This window comes from Marmota flaviventris, chromosome 1, assembly GCF_047511675.1.
Source record: "Marmota flaviventris isolate mMarFla1 chromosome 1, mMarFla1.hap1, whole genome shotgun sequence".
Taxonomy (NCBI): Eukaryota; Metazoa; Chordata; class Mammalia; order Rodentia; family Sciuridae; genus Marmota; species Marmota flaviventris.
Window position 1 is genome coordinate 87,900,914 of NC_092498.1, and position 18,399 is coordinate 87,919,312.

General features: G+C 42.3%; 1 protein-coding gene across 1 annotated transcript in view; it reads right to left on the reverse strand.

Moving 5' to 3' along the window:
* The window catches only part of Cpvl (carboxypeptidase vitellogenic like), a 108,012-nt gene that overhangs the window by 69,359 nt on the left and 20,254 nt on the right, over positions 1–18,399 (reverse strand). Inside the window, exons 3-6 of the mRNA XM_027939619.2 lie at positions 13,665–13,779; positions 12,674–12,732; positions 10,656–10,735; positions 5,723–5,789 (exon numbers count right to left, since the gene is read on the reverse strand). Of these exons, the coding sequence (XP_027795420.2) occupies positions 5,723–5,789; positions 10,656–10,735; positions 12,674–12,732; positions 13,665–13,779 (321 nt within the window). The remainder of the gene's footprint in view (positions 1–5,722; positions 5,790–10,655; positions 10,736–12,673; positions 12,733–13,664; positions 13,780–18,399) is intronic.

Below are 18,399 nucleotides of genomic sequence, written 5' to 3' on the forward strand. Positions count from 1 at the left end.
TATCATTGATATCATAAGGTGACTGTGGGACTTTAATGAAGTAATACATGAAACCATACTCAGCAAAATGCCCACAATATGATCCATTCTGAATAAATATCTTTTATTTTAATATGAGATTTGAAAATGAAACCTGTGGTTGAGATGTTCTTAAAGCTCTCTTTTAGCCACCTAATTCAAGGAACCCAAGCCCAGACTAACAGGATAATGATATAGGCCTTCAGAGCATGATTACTGGCCTATTGCAAGTAGAGATCTCCACTCCACCCCTCTGCTTGCACTCAGTGCTATGAAGTCCCTATTACAAATACCTTTCCATGGGCAGATGCTGTCTTCCATTCAAAGGCAGACATGTTGATAGTATACCACATTGGCTTCATTTATCAGATCTTGCTAATGGACAGTGAGCTAATAAGTCAAAGTGGGGACAGATCAAAGAATAATCATAACAAGGATGGAGAAAGCTAGAGAATTAAACCTGAATATAATACAGTCAAGGCAAGCAGGGCTGGGGTAGGAGGCTGGGCATAAAATAGGCCTGGAAAATAAGAGTAGGAAGGAGAGTTCTGAGGGACAAGGACATAGGAGGGCAGGGGGGTATGGTTAATGAGAGGGAGATGAAAAGATGTGGGAGAGAAATAGCATTGATATTTTAATTTTACCTAATGACAACCTTTCATGAAGCCACTCTATATCATTCATTAGTATTGCATGATGCACATTTTTAAAACATGGTTCCCACATACAAGGAGCCAGCTGCCTCAAAGCAACAGACCATTGTGATTTCAATGAAGGTCATCCAACATCATGCTCCCCACAGACCTTCACCCGTGTGGGTGAAGATAAAGCATCCAATTAAGTTCACTAACTACTATATAAATAGCTTTAAAATTCTGCCTGTATTGGCCTCAAATTAAACATGCTTGAAAAACTGCTTGTAGAGAGACTCTGCCCTTCTCTGATGCTGGAGAAGCAATGCCCAGGTTGACCCATCTGCCCTGCCATTTTGGATGGGTTCCCATCCATCCATAACCACTCAGGAGCACAGCCTCTTCCCTGGGAGTGGCTCAAGGAAGCCACATGCTCAGGGATAATGGGCCATCCCTCCGTCTTGCCACCTTTCTCCTCCATGAGGTTGTTCTGCTTTACCATCTAGCTGGGCTTCCAGTGACTGGAGAGGACTCTACAGTGTGCCTATGCTTCAAGAACAAGGGCAGGCTCACTAACAGTTACTGGCTTGGGAAGGATAACACTTAAAGAAAGTTAATTATGGGAATTAAATGGAGCTTGTTTCTTTTTGAAGTACATTTTTTTCATGCCTTGAGGAGGGTGATTTACAGACACATTTGTCTCTCTTTAGAGAAAATTAATTCCAGTTGGTGTTCTGGGCAGGAATAAAGAGAAGGAAAGGGGACAAAGAGGCTTCTTCCATCTCCCTCACACCCACAGCAGGCTCCCTCTGGGGTGCCACGCCTGGTGTATACTACAGGGGCAAGGAGCCTGGGGTGGATCCTGGCACATCTGCTGCTATCCATATGAAAAACAAATAAACCCAACCCTAATATCAACTTCTAAGCTCCGTCTTCATCTTTTAGATGAAGCAAGTTATTTCTTCTAAAAATGATTTCAGCTAGGAATGTAGCTCAGTGGTAGATCATCTGCTCAGAATGTACAATGTCCTGGGTTCAAATTCTAGTGCCACACACACACACACACCAAAATAAATAAATAAATAAATAAATAAAAACATAGAAAAGACATTGCCACGTCCCAACAATAAGAGGCAGAGCGTAACACTCAGCCCCTGTCTACATGCTTTGGGCCATATGCTCTGGAGCCATAATAGATTAATCCAGCTTTTCAACATGGATGGTAATAATAGGCATCAATGTTGGGTGTTTGCCACAGCTGGTCACTAGGCTAAATATCTGAGGAGGATTACCTAATTAAATGCTCAAAACAGTGCTATGAAGTAGGTACTATTATTATTTCCAGACTCCCTTCCACCAAAGTCAGGGCTCTGAACAGCTGCTCCAGACTCTCTGAGCATGGCTTCCCCCATTCACACACTCACTGTGCCTCCCCCACACACACACACACACACAGCACACAAGATGAAGGGTTTGGGGTCTGGGGCGTGTGCACAGAAGGCAAAAGACCACTTCTGAATTTATGCATTCATCTTTCAAGGATGATTCTACAAATTGATCAACATTATTTGTTCAGTCCCTCTAAGAGTGTGGGAAAATTAAGAGCTCAGAAAAGAAAGGGTTTTTTTTTTTTTTCTTGAAAAATATGTAATGATTTGTTTTGGCAGGGGGAGCTGAGAGTGGTGAGAGGAAGGATGGGTAGGCACTATGTTAAAACTGCAATTATATATAGATGCTAGAAGAGTTAAGTGTAGATAACCACAGTTCCACTTTCAATGAAGCAAAATATCCCTAGAAGTGATCTAATTTAAAAACCAACTCCTCTGATTGTAAGATTAAAAGCAGAAGCCCAGAGAAGTTAAAAAGCTTTCCCAGAATCATCCGGTGAGGTCCCAAGTCTCCTAATTATTGATCCAGAATTCCTTCCACATCTTTATTCTATTTCATGGCCTTAAAACAGATGACAGACCAGATGAAACCAACTGGACTAGAGAAACAGAGCATTATAATAATGATAGACCATCATGGTGTTATCATCTGGTGCTCTTCCTTCTGGACAGAGATGAACCCTCAGGCAGAACAGACCCCATGCCATTCATTGCTACCTGGCAACCTGGAATCTCTACCTCAGGCCTAGCCTGCCCGCTTACATCTTCCTTCATTGACTAGAAGGTACAGGTTCCCTCAAGTGTATTCATCCTGGCAGCAAAGAATGTAAAAAGAAAACTGTCCTTTCCCATACACATTTGGAAATTACATGCATAAAACCACCAGGCAGAAATAAAATAGACAAGTCAAATTTTTCATCCGGGATTTGGCAGCTTTGCTGAGCATTCAACATCATGGTTAAAAACATTGCCATATTACTTGCAAGACAAGGAATTACACATTAAACATCATTAAACATATCGCTCTTCTGTTGCAGAGGGAGAGAGGGCATTTTCCAGGGCTGCTGCCAGATGACAGGAGTGTCACAGCCTGCCCCATCCCCAACCTGCCTCTGAGACTGGTTAAAAAGCAAGAATGAGAGGGAATTATTGGTAGAGGACTAAGTAATCTCAACTGGAGAACTAGCTATAGAAACCCTGAAGCACGGTGTGAAGCAGTCCATATATTCTTTCCAAATGACTTAGAAAGAGAGGAAAGCAGGCTTTAAAAGAAAATGTAGCTAATTCTAACTTACCATTCCCTTAGAAAATGGACATTATATTTCTCTCTTTTACTCCCTTAGTGTGCACATTTGCAGATGCTCTTGCTCAGCATCCTCTGGAGCTCAGTCATCCCCTGACTCAAGCTGTAAGCTTCAGAAGGTGAGGACCCCAGCATGATCCTTCCCCTCTCAGGCATTTGGGATCAGCCTTGGGCTCCATACTAGCCAATCTGCGTATTCCATTCCTCCAACCTAGTTACTGGTTTTCAGATGGACATTGGACCCAAATGCATCACATGTAATTCAGGAATATGGATGGAATTAGTAGGAAACAAAAGTTGAGCTTGCAGGCTACGTGAAGAGAAAAGACGGGGACTTCAAGTGAAAAGAAATTACCTGAGAATGAAATCAGGGAAGTGCAAAGCCAAGTGAAAAGATCAGGAGAGAATGAGAGGCAAAGTCCTGATGAAAGAGACTTACAGGTTTCTTGTTGGCCATACTGATATAGGAATTCTGAAGCTATGTTGGGTGTATTGTAGGACTGCAAAAAATGAAGCAAACACGCAATGCTATTGGGAACCATGGTCCGTGGTGTGGGAGAAGGCATATACAAATAAGTAATGGGGAAAAGGAGAAGAGAACTCTGTGGTGGGAAATTAGAATTATGGGTCTTGGTGTGAATTTTACTTTTTACTTTTCTAGCTCTGCCCATAGACAAGATACCCCAGTGGCGATGAGCCAGTAGCAATGAGCACAATAAGTGCTCAGGACTTGGCTTTAATAATATCTCTCTGCCACACACACTAAAAGGAACCAGGTTTGAGTAAATGACTGATTCCAGGAGTGTTAGTCAACTTTCTGTCATGTGGAAAAATACTGTATTAGCTCTCTGTCATTGTGACAACAATACCTGACATAAGTAACTTATGAAGAGGAAGTTTTTATTTGGCTCACAGTTTCAGAGGTTTAAGTCCTTGGTCACTTGGCCCTGTGGTAGCACAGTATATCATGCTGGGAGTGCACGGCGGAGGATGCCTATTCACCACATCATGGCCAGAAAGCAAAAAGAGAAGAGGAGGGGTTAGGCCCCAATGTCTCCCTCAAAGGCATCCCCCAGTCATCTAACTTCCTTCCGTTAGGCCCCACCTCCTAAAGGTTCCATGGGCCAGGGACCAAGCCTTCAATACATGAGCCTTTAGAGGACAGGCCATATTCAAACTATAACACAGGGAGAAAGTAAGGAAAGTAGGAGATGCTTCTGGAACACTTATTTGAGCCAAAAACCAAGGAAGTGTTCAAAGACAAAAGAACACTGGAGCCATCTTGTTGGGGCTCTCAGTGAACAAAATTAAAACAATTTAAGCATCAAAACCTACAATGATCACAAAAATTTTTGACAGATCAAATAAAAATAATGATACCTTTAAGTATATAATAGAAAGAGGTTAGGGTAAAGATTGCTACAGAAGGATACCAGAAAAGCAAAATGGTTCCTGATTTCAAATACGAAATCTATTGCCAAAGAGTTAGTTTTGAAAAGTCATTATATTCATGAATAAAATCACCATTTTATAACCCCTGGGTGAAATAACAGATTAAGATAGAGATCATCAATGGATGTTAAAAGTATTGGGAGACAGATTCAGGAGAACAGATGTTCACATGGTCTTGGATTACTTATTAATTACAAACAGAAATAAGTGTGTTTACAATGGTGAGATCCAGCAGAGACCACCTTGGCCAAGTGATCAAGTTTAGTATTTCCATAAGGGGACAAATTGACATCCTCTGCCTCCTGATGGCATACCACAGAAAATACCACATCATCTCTGCACTGTTCTTGCTGGTTCTAAGCACAAAGGGCAGAATCCAACAAGTTCAGAATATGGAGTACTCTGCAAGGCACTTGGTCTGAATTCTTCAAAATCACCCTTAATAGCCAGGCACGATAACATAATCCTAGAAGCTTGGGAGGCTGAGACAGAAGGATCGTGAGTTCAGCAACAGTGAGGCGCTAAGCAACTCATTGAGACCCTGTCTCTAAATAAAGTGAAAAATAGGGCTGGGGATGTGGCTGAGAGGTTGAGTACCCCTGAGTTCAATCCCCGGTACACCCCACTCCCTTAATGACAACAACCAAAAGGGCAGATGACTAAGAAATAACAAACCAACACTAAACCTAACACATGAATCTTTATTAAGCCCTGGATTTCAAAATATGTTATGGAGGATCTTTGGAAGATAGTTGGAAAATTTTGAGTATGGGCTTACTCAATCTTTAAATGTACACACACACACACATATGGACGTATTTATACATATATGCATTTTTTAGATGAATATACCATCTACCAAAACAGTCATAGTAAATTTCAATCTTGATGATGTTTAAAGCACACAAGAAAACATGACTTTGACTCACCTCCCCAGTGGCATAAAAGTCATTATTTTCATACTCAGGAAACAACTGGAAAAACTGAACTAGTGCACTGTAAAAAGAGGAACAACAAATACACAATTGAAAATGGAATCAGAATCATTTCAGGTGATGCCACCAAAACTAACTCTTTGGCAATAGGTTTCACATTTGAAATCAGGCACCAGTCTGCTTTTCAAAGACTCATGGACATAATAACACTGCATTCTATGTGGATGGTTAGAAAATAAATACGTATGGGCTTACATTGCAATACTAAGAAGTTTGGACAGTGGACATCAAAACTTTGGGCACGTTTCCAAATCTCTGGGTTACCACTTTGGATCACCTGGCTTGAGGGGACCTTGATCCAAGGATATTAGGCTTTCACCTATTACTTAACATTCTTATGCAAACCTTAGGATTCCATTAACTCAGGTTTGTGGAGAGGTATGGGAATCTTAGTTCCTTACAAGCCCCCACTGTGAGAGGCCCTAAATATTTCTAATAGAGCTCCCAGAATTTTCTAGTTTTAATAACCAAAAAATCAGAAAAGCTGTAAAAGGACCATAATTTAAAGGGAAACCAGCAAATGACCACAAGTATCGAAATAAATGAACAGTGGCCTCTGAGCTCAAAAAAAAGAAAAATCATATTTCCTAAAGAGTGCCAGCAGCCACAGAAATGAACAACATGAAACAGAGTTAAGTCGACTCAAGGAATTATTTCAAAAGAAGCAAGAAAAGGGGAGATGTTTGAATGATTTCCTACTTGACTAAAATCTTCCCCAAAAGGAGGGGAAAACTCGTGACACTCAGATATTTTATGAATGTTCTGACCCAAACTGCAATGCCTGAGATGCTGGGGACAGCTTCTGTCCCAGCTTCCTGAGAGACTGAAAGCCATGAGCCATACAGGGAAGATGAAAGGCAAGGAGACTCTAGGGAGGGAGGAAAGGGAGAGAGTTCGAGGGTTACCGAGGCAAAATTGGGTCATTACAACCACTATGATCTTGGCTATACTTAATTTTCAAAGGCTCCATAAAAATTCAGCATGAGCCACTAGTGCAGAGTTTTGGTGTTATTTCTCTATTTATAATTTATAGTGGCCTCTGTAGCAACTCAATCTGGGAAGCTGCAATTTTATGGCCTCCATGTTAGTACTGACAATAAACTGGCTTTAGAGCAGGGATAAAAATAGGAGTTCATCCTCCACCCTTCCCTCTCCAACCTTCAGACTAAAAACTGCTTTCCTTGCTCTCTTCCTGATTCTTGGAATGGCAACAGACAATGGAACAGAGTAAATCTCAAATAAGCCTTTTGCTTGAGTTGAGAGCTTGCTTCCTTGTGGTGCTGGCTAGAGAGTTGTTAGGATTGCCAGATTTAGCAAGTAAAAAATATAATATGTCCAATTCAATTTGAAGTTCAGATAAATAAAAAAACAATGTTTCAGTATAATTGTGTTCAAATATTGCCTGGATTATACTTACATGAAAAATTATTCACCACTTACCTGAAATTCAAATTTAACTGGGCATTCTAGGCCTCATCTGGAAATCTCAAGTGAAGGAGCTAATCTCTCAGAGTTTTAATTTCGCCATTAGAAGTTTTTTAATTAACTGCTTTTTTTTTAAGTGAGCCCTTGATAAAGTGAGCCCTTCACTCTTAAGTGGGAGTGAAGAATGGAAAAGGTAGATTTAGTAAAAAGCTATATGCAATTGCTTATTTAACTGTATTTTTACTCAGGGATATTCTTATTACATGGTGAGGGTCTGCTTAAAAATAGAGTCTAGAAAATGTCTGTATAAACATACAGATTTGAGAGACAGAAATGCTAAAATATACATAACACACCCGTGTGTGTACATGCACACATGTGCTCCATGCATTTATTCAGGTGGAATTATGTGGCACAGAAAACATGCATCTGCTATGGGATTCCATTTTGCAACCTTACTTGTCTAATAAATAGGATCTTAGCTAAAGGCTATCTGCTGGCAGAAAGATATATTAAAGGACAATAAAGAGAAACAGAGATTGCAAGGAAAGATGACCAGGAGAAAATTACTCCTTTGATAAGTTTTTTGAAAAGGGAAGTTGGTGTATGCAGAGTAGAGAAAGTGAAACGATCAAGCACTATAGACCTAAAGAGAGCGCAGGAATCTGGTCAGTTCTGGTGGAGCCACAGCATAATACATACAAATGATATTCAGAAAGATTGAGGTTCTGATCATCTAAGTGGGAACATCATCCTCACTAAAGCCAAGCAGGAGTTGTGACAGCCACTGACAGTGGACAGAAATCAACTCAGCAAGGAGAATTGTGGCTGTGTAGTGGTGCTGGAGAACACAAGAGCAGCCTCTTCTCATTTATTTTACACCCAGGGTGACCTTGCTGGGATCCTCTCCCTCCTGCATGGATCACAGTGTCTTCTTTCATATATGAAACCTGCTTCATGGTGGCATTGCTGGGAATTTTCGTGTGGCCAATCAGAGCATTTCCCATCAGAAAGCAACATGGTGGGCAGAACACAGCAGCACATCCACTTGGCTGCCAAGGTGACTTCAGGCACCCTACTAGACTGCACAACAGGAGGGCAAGGGCTGCTGCTGCATCGCCTGCACCCAGAACAGTGTCCTGCAGACAGTGTGTGTTCCCGGATGGAGAGCAGCACAACACTGGCCACTATATCCAAGTGCAAGTGAGCAAATGTATTACGTTTTGATGATTTTATTTTTTTCTAAGTCAGAGAAGCACTAAGGCTCTCTAGCACATTCCAAATAGTGAAAACAGAGAGAGAGAGAGAGAGAGAGAGAGAGAGAGAGAGAGAGAGAGAGAGAGAGAAAATCCTAACACTTTGTTACTGAAAAAGTTTTATTTGCAAACACACACAAAAGATGCGCAACATCAAAGTGAATAGTAAATACCTCTTTGGGAGGCTACTCCTTCCAGGCACACACTGTTAATAGGAAAAAGGAAAGGGACTTTCAGAAGAAGGAAAGATAGTCTTCAAAGGGAGAGGAAGAAAGGTCTACTCTAAACCCTCAGTAGCCCATTTACAGGTTTCAAAGCGACCTTCTTATTCCCAGTACCCATCTGGAGAGCTGGACAGAAGAATGTAGGCACAAAAGGAAACGAATAGTGTAAACTATAAAGGAAACAGCTGAAATCAGTTTTCTGCACTACTCTTGATTAGCTATTTTCCAGTTCTAAGAGCCTGAAGCAAAAACGAACTAAAACAGCTATAAACAATGGATGCTTTGAAATAGGTTCTCTTTACATGTCATGCAAGTGGAGATGTACCACATGTCAGCAGTAAAGATCCACACGGAGGGTACTGGAAGCTGGGAGCTTCTTCTGGGAAGGGGAGGGAGGGGGATTTTGCAATGCTGTGTCTTCCAAGGGACTGACACATTTCTTTAATACAGAACCTCAGCCCTCAGGGTGTTTGCTAGTTAAACAATTGAGCTTGTTTGGATTTAAGCCAGAAGGGGTTGGAGTGGGATGGGGGGTTCCTATCAGAAGAATGAAAGCTCCAGAGCAGGGCGCTGGAGGAGACTTCTGAGGGCAGGAGGAGAGAGTGTCTGTGGAGGGAGGAGAGAGTTTTCCAACTGGGGTGAGGGAAGGGGGCCATTTGCAAGGACCAGTCACTATGTTCCCAGGATCTACTATACCTGGGAGCAGAGGTGTGGGGACCTAAGAACTCCCGTGGAAACGAGGAAGGGTTAAAATCATAAGATGTGGAAAAGGAAAGTGAAGAAGATGTATTCTTTTCAGGGTCAGCAGAGGAAAAGAAAATTGCCTTTGGGGAAAAGGCCAGGAAGTTTCTTTCTTCCCTCCACTAGCCATCTGCCTTGGGGAGAAAGAAGAGTAAAATGGAAAGGTTTTATCAGAGATCAGAAAACTCTGACTTCTATTAGAGACACTTTCTCTTTGGGAACTGGTGGATTTTGCTCACCAAGTAATTAGCAGCTGGATGGTGGAGGTGGGGTGGGGAAGCACCTAGTGAACTCCCCAGGCCACTAGGGCTCTTTTAATAGATTACCATGATGCAGCAAGTGCTCCCCTAGTGACCTGAAAGGACTCAGAACTTGATCTCAAGGAACAATTTATAGACTGGAAAAATCTGACCAAATAAGAAAGGTCGCTTACAATTTTTTTTTAATGTGCTAAAAATAGCTATAATAGATGTGAGTAAGAAAAAGGAAGAAACTCTATGTACACTGTTTAATCAAGCTAACAACTTTATATTTCCCCTCTCCTCTTTTTAAAGCAAAATAAACATTTTGTAAAAGGAAGGGGAAAAGGAAGAACGAGCTAATAAGCTGTTCAGCCTGAAAAAATCATGAGGGAGAAGCAAGAGAGTAAAAACAAATGTGTATAAAGGAGAGATCCTGGGAAATAAGACCCACCCCCGCAAAAAAAAAAAAAAAAAAAAAAAAAAACAATTCTCGAAGAAGATGCTATTTCCTAGTAAATGCAAAGTTAAAATATAATTTTTGGGAAAAAAAACTTTAAGGCATTGGTTGAAAGGTTTAAAAAAAATCTTTGGTTGAAAAATTCTGACTCTTAAAGGATTTTTTTTTTTTAAGATTGGTATTTATTTTATTCATTTACTTTTATGCAGCGCTGAGAATCAAACACAGTGCCTCATACATGCCAGGCAAGTGCATCATTTCTGAGCTCTTTATGTTCTCTGCTGGCCAATTATGCAATTATCAATGATGAGGTAAGAACAGAAAAAAAAAGAAAAGACTACAAGTGTGCACATGTGTGTGTGTGTGTGAGTGTGTGCGGCCCTGGGTAGAAATTCTCCCAATCTTTCAGAAATTGGACAATAAGGACCCATCAATAATAATTCCAGCACTGGAAGGGGTTTTCCTGTTGAGATAGAAAAATGCTTGGTCTGAAGAGGTCCAGAGAAAGCCTACACATCTTACCTGTACAAATTGTGGGCCACATCATCCTCATTGACAGCATATCCCTGGGAATTATTGGTAAAACTGAAGCCAGTGCCCACCTGAAGGGGGAACAGATCAGCAGGTGAGCAGGCAGACACACACTCCCTTTGGATCTTCAGGTGGAACCTGGGCTGGGGGCAACCTTACTTACTCCACAGGCCAAGCCTCTGACTTCAGGTTTTTGCCATCACCTAAGTATGTTGGCTGTTCTCACAAGGGCACACTGGTTTCACTCATCTCCCACCCCAAACACAACAGCAGCAGGAGCCTTGCCCTGGGGTCCACCCTTGGGGGATGGGCTGTCCCAATTCCTCAGAGGGGACCTGCCCTTCATCTTTCTTTGTCCAGCCACAGTATCAGAAGATCCAAAGCAGTCTCCTTTCCCTGAAGGGTGTGCAGCTCTATCCTGCCGAGAAGGAGCTCTCTGGCTGGAGAAAGAAGAGAACTGGATGTGTTTTCTTCTTCTTTTCTTAATTTGTGATAAATACGGCCATCACTTCATCTCATTTTCAGTAGGTGAGTTTTAAAATAATTAAGACTAAATCTAAACCAATATTGTCTCTGCCTAAGATTTCATAGACAACTGAGCTATCAATCAAAAGAAGAAGCTACAAGTGAATTTGTGTCAATAATTTGTGTAGGAACACACTCCCCACTAGCTGCAAAGATGTTTTTATTTATCCCGCTGCCCCCAAACACCCAAGATAACACATTTAAATCACCTCCTGTTTAAATATGTAATTATAGACTAAGGAAAAGGATGGCTGACAAAGGATCAAGGACAAGTGTGTTGACTTTTATTTTTCTTCCTAATTGTTTTCTCCTTGGACCCTCTGAAAAGAGAGAAATGTTTTGAGATTTTAGTAAGGGGGTAAAGACACTCTGAACCAGAACCAGACCCTGAGCCACTGTCCTATTTTATAGTTTATTGAAACCAATTTCAGAAAACTTCTAAAGAAGAATACCCATTTTTGTCCCCAAATGAGGCATACTGCTTCTCCTGATAAGGGAAGGAGACTAGTTTGGGCTTTATTTATCTAGAACTCTATAGGACAGATTAGGAATTCTGATACTAAACAATAACCTATACAGGAGCATCCTATACCATCCAAAAAAAGACACTAACCCCTGATCCTCAACAGTAAAAAACAGTGAACAAGATGTTTCCTGGGATTCAAAACTAGAAAAGAGAGCAAGAAAAATTCCCCAACTCTGATTATGACAAAACATGCTATAAATCTCAAAATAAATTTCATTTTTATAGATTAAATTCTATTTTATTTATTTATTTATCTTAGTTACAGATGGACACCATATCTTTTATTTTATTTATTTGTTTATCTGGTGCTGAGAATCAAACCCAGTGCCTCACACGTGCTAGGCAAGCACTCAAACACTGAACCACACAACCCCAGCCCTAAATTCTACTTTAAAAAGAAAAAATATCTCTAATGTTTAAAATGACAGTCATGCATTGCTTAATGATGGGGGTACATCCTGAGAAATAATGTATCCTTAGGTGAATTCATTGTTGTGGGAACACCCCAGAGTATACTTACACAAATCTAGAAGTTGTAGCTTACTACACACGTGGGCTAAAGGTTGTGTGTATGTGTGTGCACTATACACACGTACATATGTATGTATAAAAACACAAGTGTATATAGTATATATTTATACCACAGCCCTTGCTCCTAAACTACAAACCTATATAACATGTTACTGTACTGAATGTGATGGGCAATTATAACATAATGGTAAGAATCTGTGTGTCTAAAAATACCTAAACATGAAAAAGGTAAAAATACTATAGTGGTAGTAATTTTTCAGCTCCGTTAAAATCTGAGGGGACCACTGTCACATATGTGGCCCATTGTTGACTGAAGCACTATTATGCACATGACTAAATTTAATAAAAAGTAAAAAAGACAAGAGAGGCCAGCACAGAGACACTTCATAGACACAGACATTTCATTCACAAGTGGCATTGTACTCACCGGATTATCCATATAAAGCATGGACAAGGTGGTAGTCCAAGGGAAGTTTCTGGGCAGGACTGTTAAAACAGAGGAGGGGTCTGAGTCTGAGTTGCTAACAGAATATACCATGTAAGGCCCTGCTGTGGCCAGGAGTCCAGCACCCCCCTCCCCCAGGAACACTGGGTGTGCCTCTGACACTGTATCACACTCTCACAGTGGGGACCTGTCCCCAGTGCCCTGACCTCCTCTCCTCTCTTTTCTTTTTCTACCTAGAAGGATTCTACATCTAAGACGAAGCTTGAATACAGAACCCAGTACAACTGGGCCATGAGGAAATACCCAGGGACCACCCATGTGATAATTCCCATCTGTCCAGTCCTATAAATCATCCTTAACAGTCCAATCCTCTTGAATTCTCTTCTGCCCACCCAAGACCAGGGAGAACGACAATTTCAACAAGCACAGAAGCTTTTTATGAGTCACAAGTGGGTTCATACTCTGAATTCTGACCCAGGGAAAGTAAACCATCTCTCCAAAATAAGACAATGACCTGGAGATGAGCCTGGGTGACAGATGTTGCTTGTTCTCCATCCTTCCTCCACCACAGCATCCTGCTTCCAAGGTAACAGGTCGTTTAAGTGACTGGAACCATAAGGTGTTCAGTTTGTGTGAATAATCCCCCCATTAGGCCCATGAAAAAGAGCTCTCCCAAACGATAATAAATACCAACTGTTTCTGCAAGCCGAGAATGCTTGAGTCAGCCAGCAGAGCTCTGAGAAAAGAGCTTAGAACCTTTCACCCAAATTTCAAGGGAGAAAGTAGGCCAGTCAGGACACTCACCCCAGTGGCTCCTCCTTGGACAGGCATTGCCAGAGAGCTGTGTTTTTATAATCTGGAGCTGTTAAAACTATTCCAAGTGACTCAGTGTCTACCCTAAGTTAGTTCTGGATTAGATATAAGGCCCTGATGAAGGATTCTCCATGGGAGACACAGTTCAAGCCACACTTACCAGTCATATTACTTGTGATGACATAAGGTCCATGTTCCACAAAGAGTCCAAACATGGATGAGCCTCCCGGCCCGCCCTGCAGCCACAGAACTACTGGAGCAGTCGCTGGTTGTACCTAGAAGGAACGGAGAAGCTGGTGACCACACAGAACACTCACCAAGGCTGCAGAAAGCCTGTGTGTCTTCCACGTCTTGACTACATCCCATTAAATCTTTCCAGACCCCAATGAACACATTTCAGCCATGAACAAGGAACTGGTCATCTCTTGTTTTGCATTAGTACTTGTCACGTATGATGGTATCCCCTTCTCTTGCAAAGAGATAGAAACCACCCTGAATGTGGAGGTCTTGCTGCTAAACACTTAGCACTGTGCCTGGAATCTGGATTTATTTTTGCAGCTGTTTGAGTTGGGGCTAGGCGGGCATTCCATTGGACCTGCATATTCCCAACAGAGGCACAGCAAAGAATCCAATCTCGAGGATGGTCTCCCCCATAACTGAAAGCCCAAACTGCCAGGGATTAGAGCAACTTCATCTCAACATGGGAGAAACTGAGGAGCTGTGGACAGGCCAGGAGTCACTCAACCAATGGAAAGAGCAATAACAAACCCCAAGCAAGGAATGGGTTTATTTAGGACGTAAGAGACATGAATTAGAAAGGGCCATGGGCAGAACCTGGATGTTGACCATCAGGAACTGGTAGTGGTGTCGATGCCATCAGCTTCAATGGCAGAGGGATTTTCTATTCTTTGACTCAACATATATTTACTGAGCACCTAATATGGGACAGGGTATAGGAGCTAGGAACCTGATCAAGCAGTGAATGACAACAGAAGAGTCTGCATTCTTTTGGCGCTTACAGTTTTGTGGGGAATGAAGACAGAAAATAAAAAAGGAAAAAAAAATAAATCCCATGATTAAGGATTGTGAAAAGAATATAAGGGTGATATAAAGAGGATCCCTGAGGGCTGGGAAGGACCTGGGCTCAGGGAAGACCTGAGTCCTGGATGGAGACCTGGAGGCGGAGGAGGATCCAACCACAACAGAGCTGGGAGCAGAGCTGCAGCTGGAGAGAGAAGAGGTTGGGGGTGGGGGAGGCTCCCAGTGGAAAAGAACTGGATGCAGAGGGTCACGTGGCCCTAACGTGAGTCCTCCACAGCCTGGGCTCTACAGGGCTCAAGCAGCACCCAAAAGTGGGTCTTTATTTGATGTCCTGGTTCTCTAGATGTTTGGTCCCCAAGGCATGCCAAACAAGGACCCGACTGGAATGAGATAAATCCTGCATCCTCCTATGTAGCCCAGCCCAAACCGACCAAGGCCAGTTCCACTGAATTGGAGCAGGGAGCTCCCTCTGTCTGGAGGATGTGAGGAGGCTTGACTAACTCAGGAGGAGACTGGGATGCCATCCAAGAACCCGGAGGAAGAGCTGATGGGACTGAGTTCTAACTGCAGTGACTGAGGGCACACAGGCACTTCTCCAGTCACCAAAAGTGTGATGATGTAGGCTCCTGCAGCGCTCTAGAAAGGGGTCCTGAGGGTCTTGCTGGGACAGAGTGCTGGTTGGCACAGCCATGAGCTGGAGAAGAGCCCCTGGGGCCCACTCCCAAGCACGATGGATTAAGTGACATCATCAAAGCCCTTGGACAATGCCTAATGTACAGTGAAAGCACAATAAGTGAAAATGATTGTTATAATTAAGGAAACAGGCAGATATAGTAGAAGCTGGAGTCAGCCTGGGACCTCTGACCAGCATAGCTGTAACTACAGGAACCAACTCTATATAACAGATAAATGTGTGCGCTCCTGCCGCAAAATGATTAGATGTCAACCTGGGCTTCACTATCAGCAAGCTGGGTGATTTGGGGTGAGTTGCCTAAGCTCTCTGGATCTCAGTTTCCTCACCTGAAACATGGGGAGTCAATCATAATACTTACAACAAATGCCTGGCTATTGGGAGAATTGAATGAATTCCTTTTCATAAAGCCCTGCAAGTGGCACCAGGCATGTGTTCTATAAATGCTAGCTACTGCTGCGATGGAAAAATACTAGGGATTCATGGACAGTTTGAACACAAACCATCTATAAATGGAAGAATAGGAAAGTGTGTTGTTTGGTTGGTTTTCCTTGGTCCACATCTTTCCTGGTCAGCAGGAAAAAATAACATGAAATACAGCTCTTCATTTTTTTTTTTTTTAAACAGGGAAGCAAAGCGAGCCATGGAATTTGGAGCCAGGCAGATTGTGGCTCTACTTGGCCACACAAGAGCTAAGATATCCTGGCCCTCCGCTTCTTCAGGCCTCAGTTTCCTTATCTGTCAAATGGGCATAGCGCCTACCTCACAGGCTTGCCCAGATGCTCTGATGAGAAGAGGTACGAGCAATGATACCATAAACTCTAATGTGATAAATAAGTAGAATGAGCTCTGCCCCAACGTACCTGAACACCTGCTATGGGTTTTGTTTGAACATGTGATATCTTTTTCCTCTCAGACCCTCTGTCTTCCTATTTAATAGCTATTTAATATTTAAACTCAGTTCCATCAGCTCTTCCTCCAATACACTCACTGAGACCGACTTCTACTTGTATTCACTCAGTAGGAGTACATTATCTATTTCAAAAGTTAGGTAAAGCATAGGACCTGGAAGGAAGCCGTCCCTGATCTTCCCCAGCCTCCCAGCTATGTTCGATGCTTCAGGTCCACTGATTCCAGGGCATGTCCAGCCTCCACTTTCTTCCTTATGTCCCAGGGAAATCCCAAAGGCCCCAGTAAGCTGGGCCTCACATGAAAATAACTGGGAGAGCTTTTAAGAAATACTTCCGCCTAGACTCAAACCCCAGAGTTTGCAATTCCCTTGGCCAGGAGTGGGGCGGGCACCCTCAGTCTTTCTCAGAAGCCCCCGCAATGGCTCTCAGGGCAGGGCTGAGCATCTGTGAGCTGGATGTGTGCCAGAAACTTCTGGTCTCCACTGGTCCTCTCCTATCCTCCACCCTGTTCTTCCCTGGCTTCCCGTGACCCTTCCTGTGACCTGGCACAATGAAAGGAACCTCTGGACTCTCAGAAAAAATAACCTGACCCTGAGAGGCCACACTACAAAGTCAAGTCAAACACCTCAGTGCCAAACAACTTTCTTATGCAACTGTGAAGCCCAGGACACTGCATTCTTGAAATGCTTAAATAATAAGAGATCTGCACACACCTCCAACCTCAGCTGACCTGGCTCCTCAGTGTACTTTCCTGAAGGAGGTGACTGAGGCTCAACAACCCTTGAAGAAACTGTTTTTAAAGAAAACCTCACACATACATCTTTGAACCAACCAGCCTGTGAATGAATATTGCCCTGACCTGGGATGGAACACAAAAGTCAGATGCCTGAAAATAAAGGTGTACACATTTAATGCCAAATACCCAAGAGTGAGTGGATTCATGCAGACTTTTATAATATAATGTGGCATAATAACATCATGATACATAATATTATGTCCACAGTGATGGCATGGAATTAACATGTGGTAGTCTTTAAAATAAATAAATCCGGTTCTCAATTGTAAGAATGCAGCCCATCTCCCATGCCCTAACCCTTATTCAGGCAAACATAAAAGTAAATGAAGAACAAAACCATATTGCAAAAGTCTGGGATCAAATGAAATAAGAAGTAACTACTTTAATTTGTATCACAGTGATACAAATTCAGAACTTTAAAAATATTCATTATACTGAAGCTATGATTCAGGGTCCATGAAATAAAAGAATGGGTTCATTTATTGTTTTCAAAAGCTTTAAAAGTTTTCCTTAAAAATTTCCATCTTGCAAAAAGAGACCACTTATTTTTTTCTTTTGGTACCAGGGATTGAACCAAGGGGTGCTTTACCACTGAGCCACATCCCAGTCCTATTTTGCCGCAGTCTGGCTGGGCACAAAATCACGAGCCACCACACAGTTTGTAGATTCAAACAGCAACTCTTTATTCCCGAACTCACACCAGCCGTCTACAATCACATTCTGGGGAAATCCACGTTCTCTGCCCAAATCCACATCCACTGGGCTTCTATCTCCAAAAATATACTGTCTGAATCCCGTGAGAACTCAAGGGGAACTCAGGCAGCAGGATACGCCCTATTCCCAGCAGGAATAATCTTAAACCTTAAACCTGGAACCTAAACTGGGAACGCCCTAAACCCGATTATGTTAAACCGGGAACACCCTAATCCGCCCTGGTCCTTGAGCAAGGTCACCTACATTCAATGTCACTGCAACATGGGGTACGCTGGCAAGGAAATTGTCATACCTACTTGGCTAATGGCTCCCAGCACTATTTAAATTATTTTTCAGGTTTTTTGAACAGGGTCTTGCTAAGTTACTGAGGCTGGCTTTGAACTTGCAATCTTCCTGCCTTGGCCTCCCAAGTGGCTGGGATTACCAGCAGGTGCCACGGTGCCTGGCAAGAGTACTTATTCTTAACTAAAGCTTTTTTTTTTTTTTCAATTAGGGGTATTTAATCCCCCTCCCCCACCAATCTTACGGGGTTTACTCTCCTGGGTATTTCCCTGTGCTCCCCATGCCATTGTATATGTATCTTGTAGCTCTTATATATGCAACATACATAATTTTTTATTGTTTTCAAAAGCTTTAAAAGTTTTCCTTAAAATCTGTCCCTTGCTTCTCGGGGTGGATATGTCTCCCTTGGTTAGGAGGCCTCGTCTTATCCAACATCAGATCCTCTTTCAAAAAAAGGATC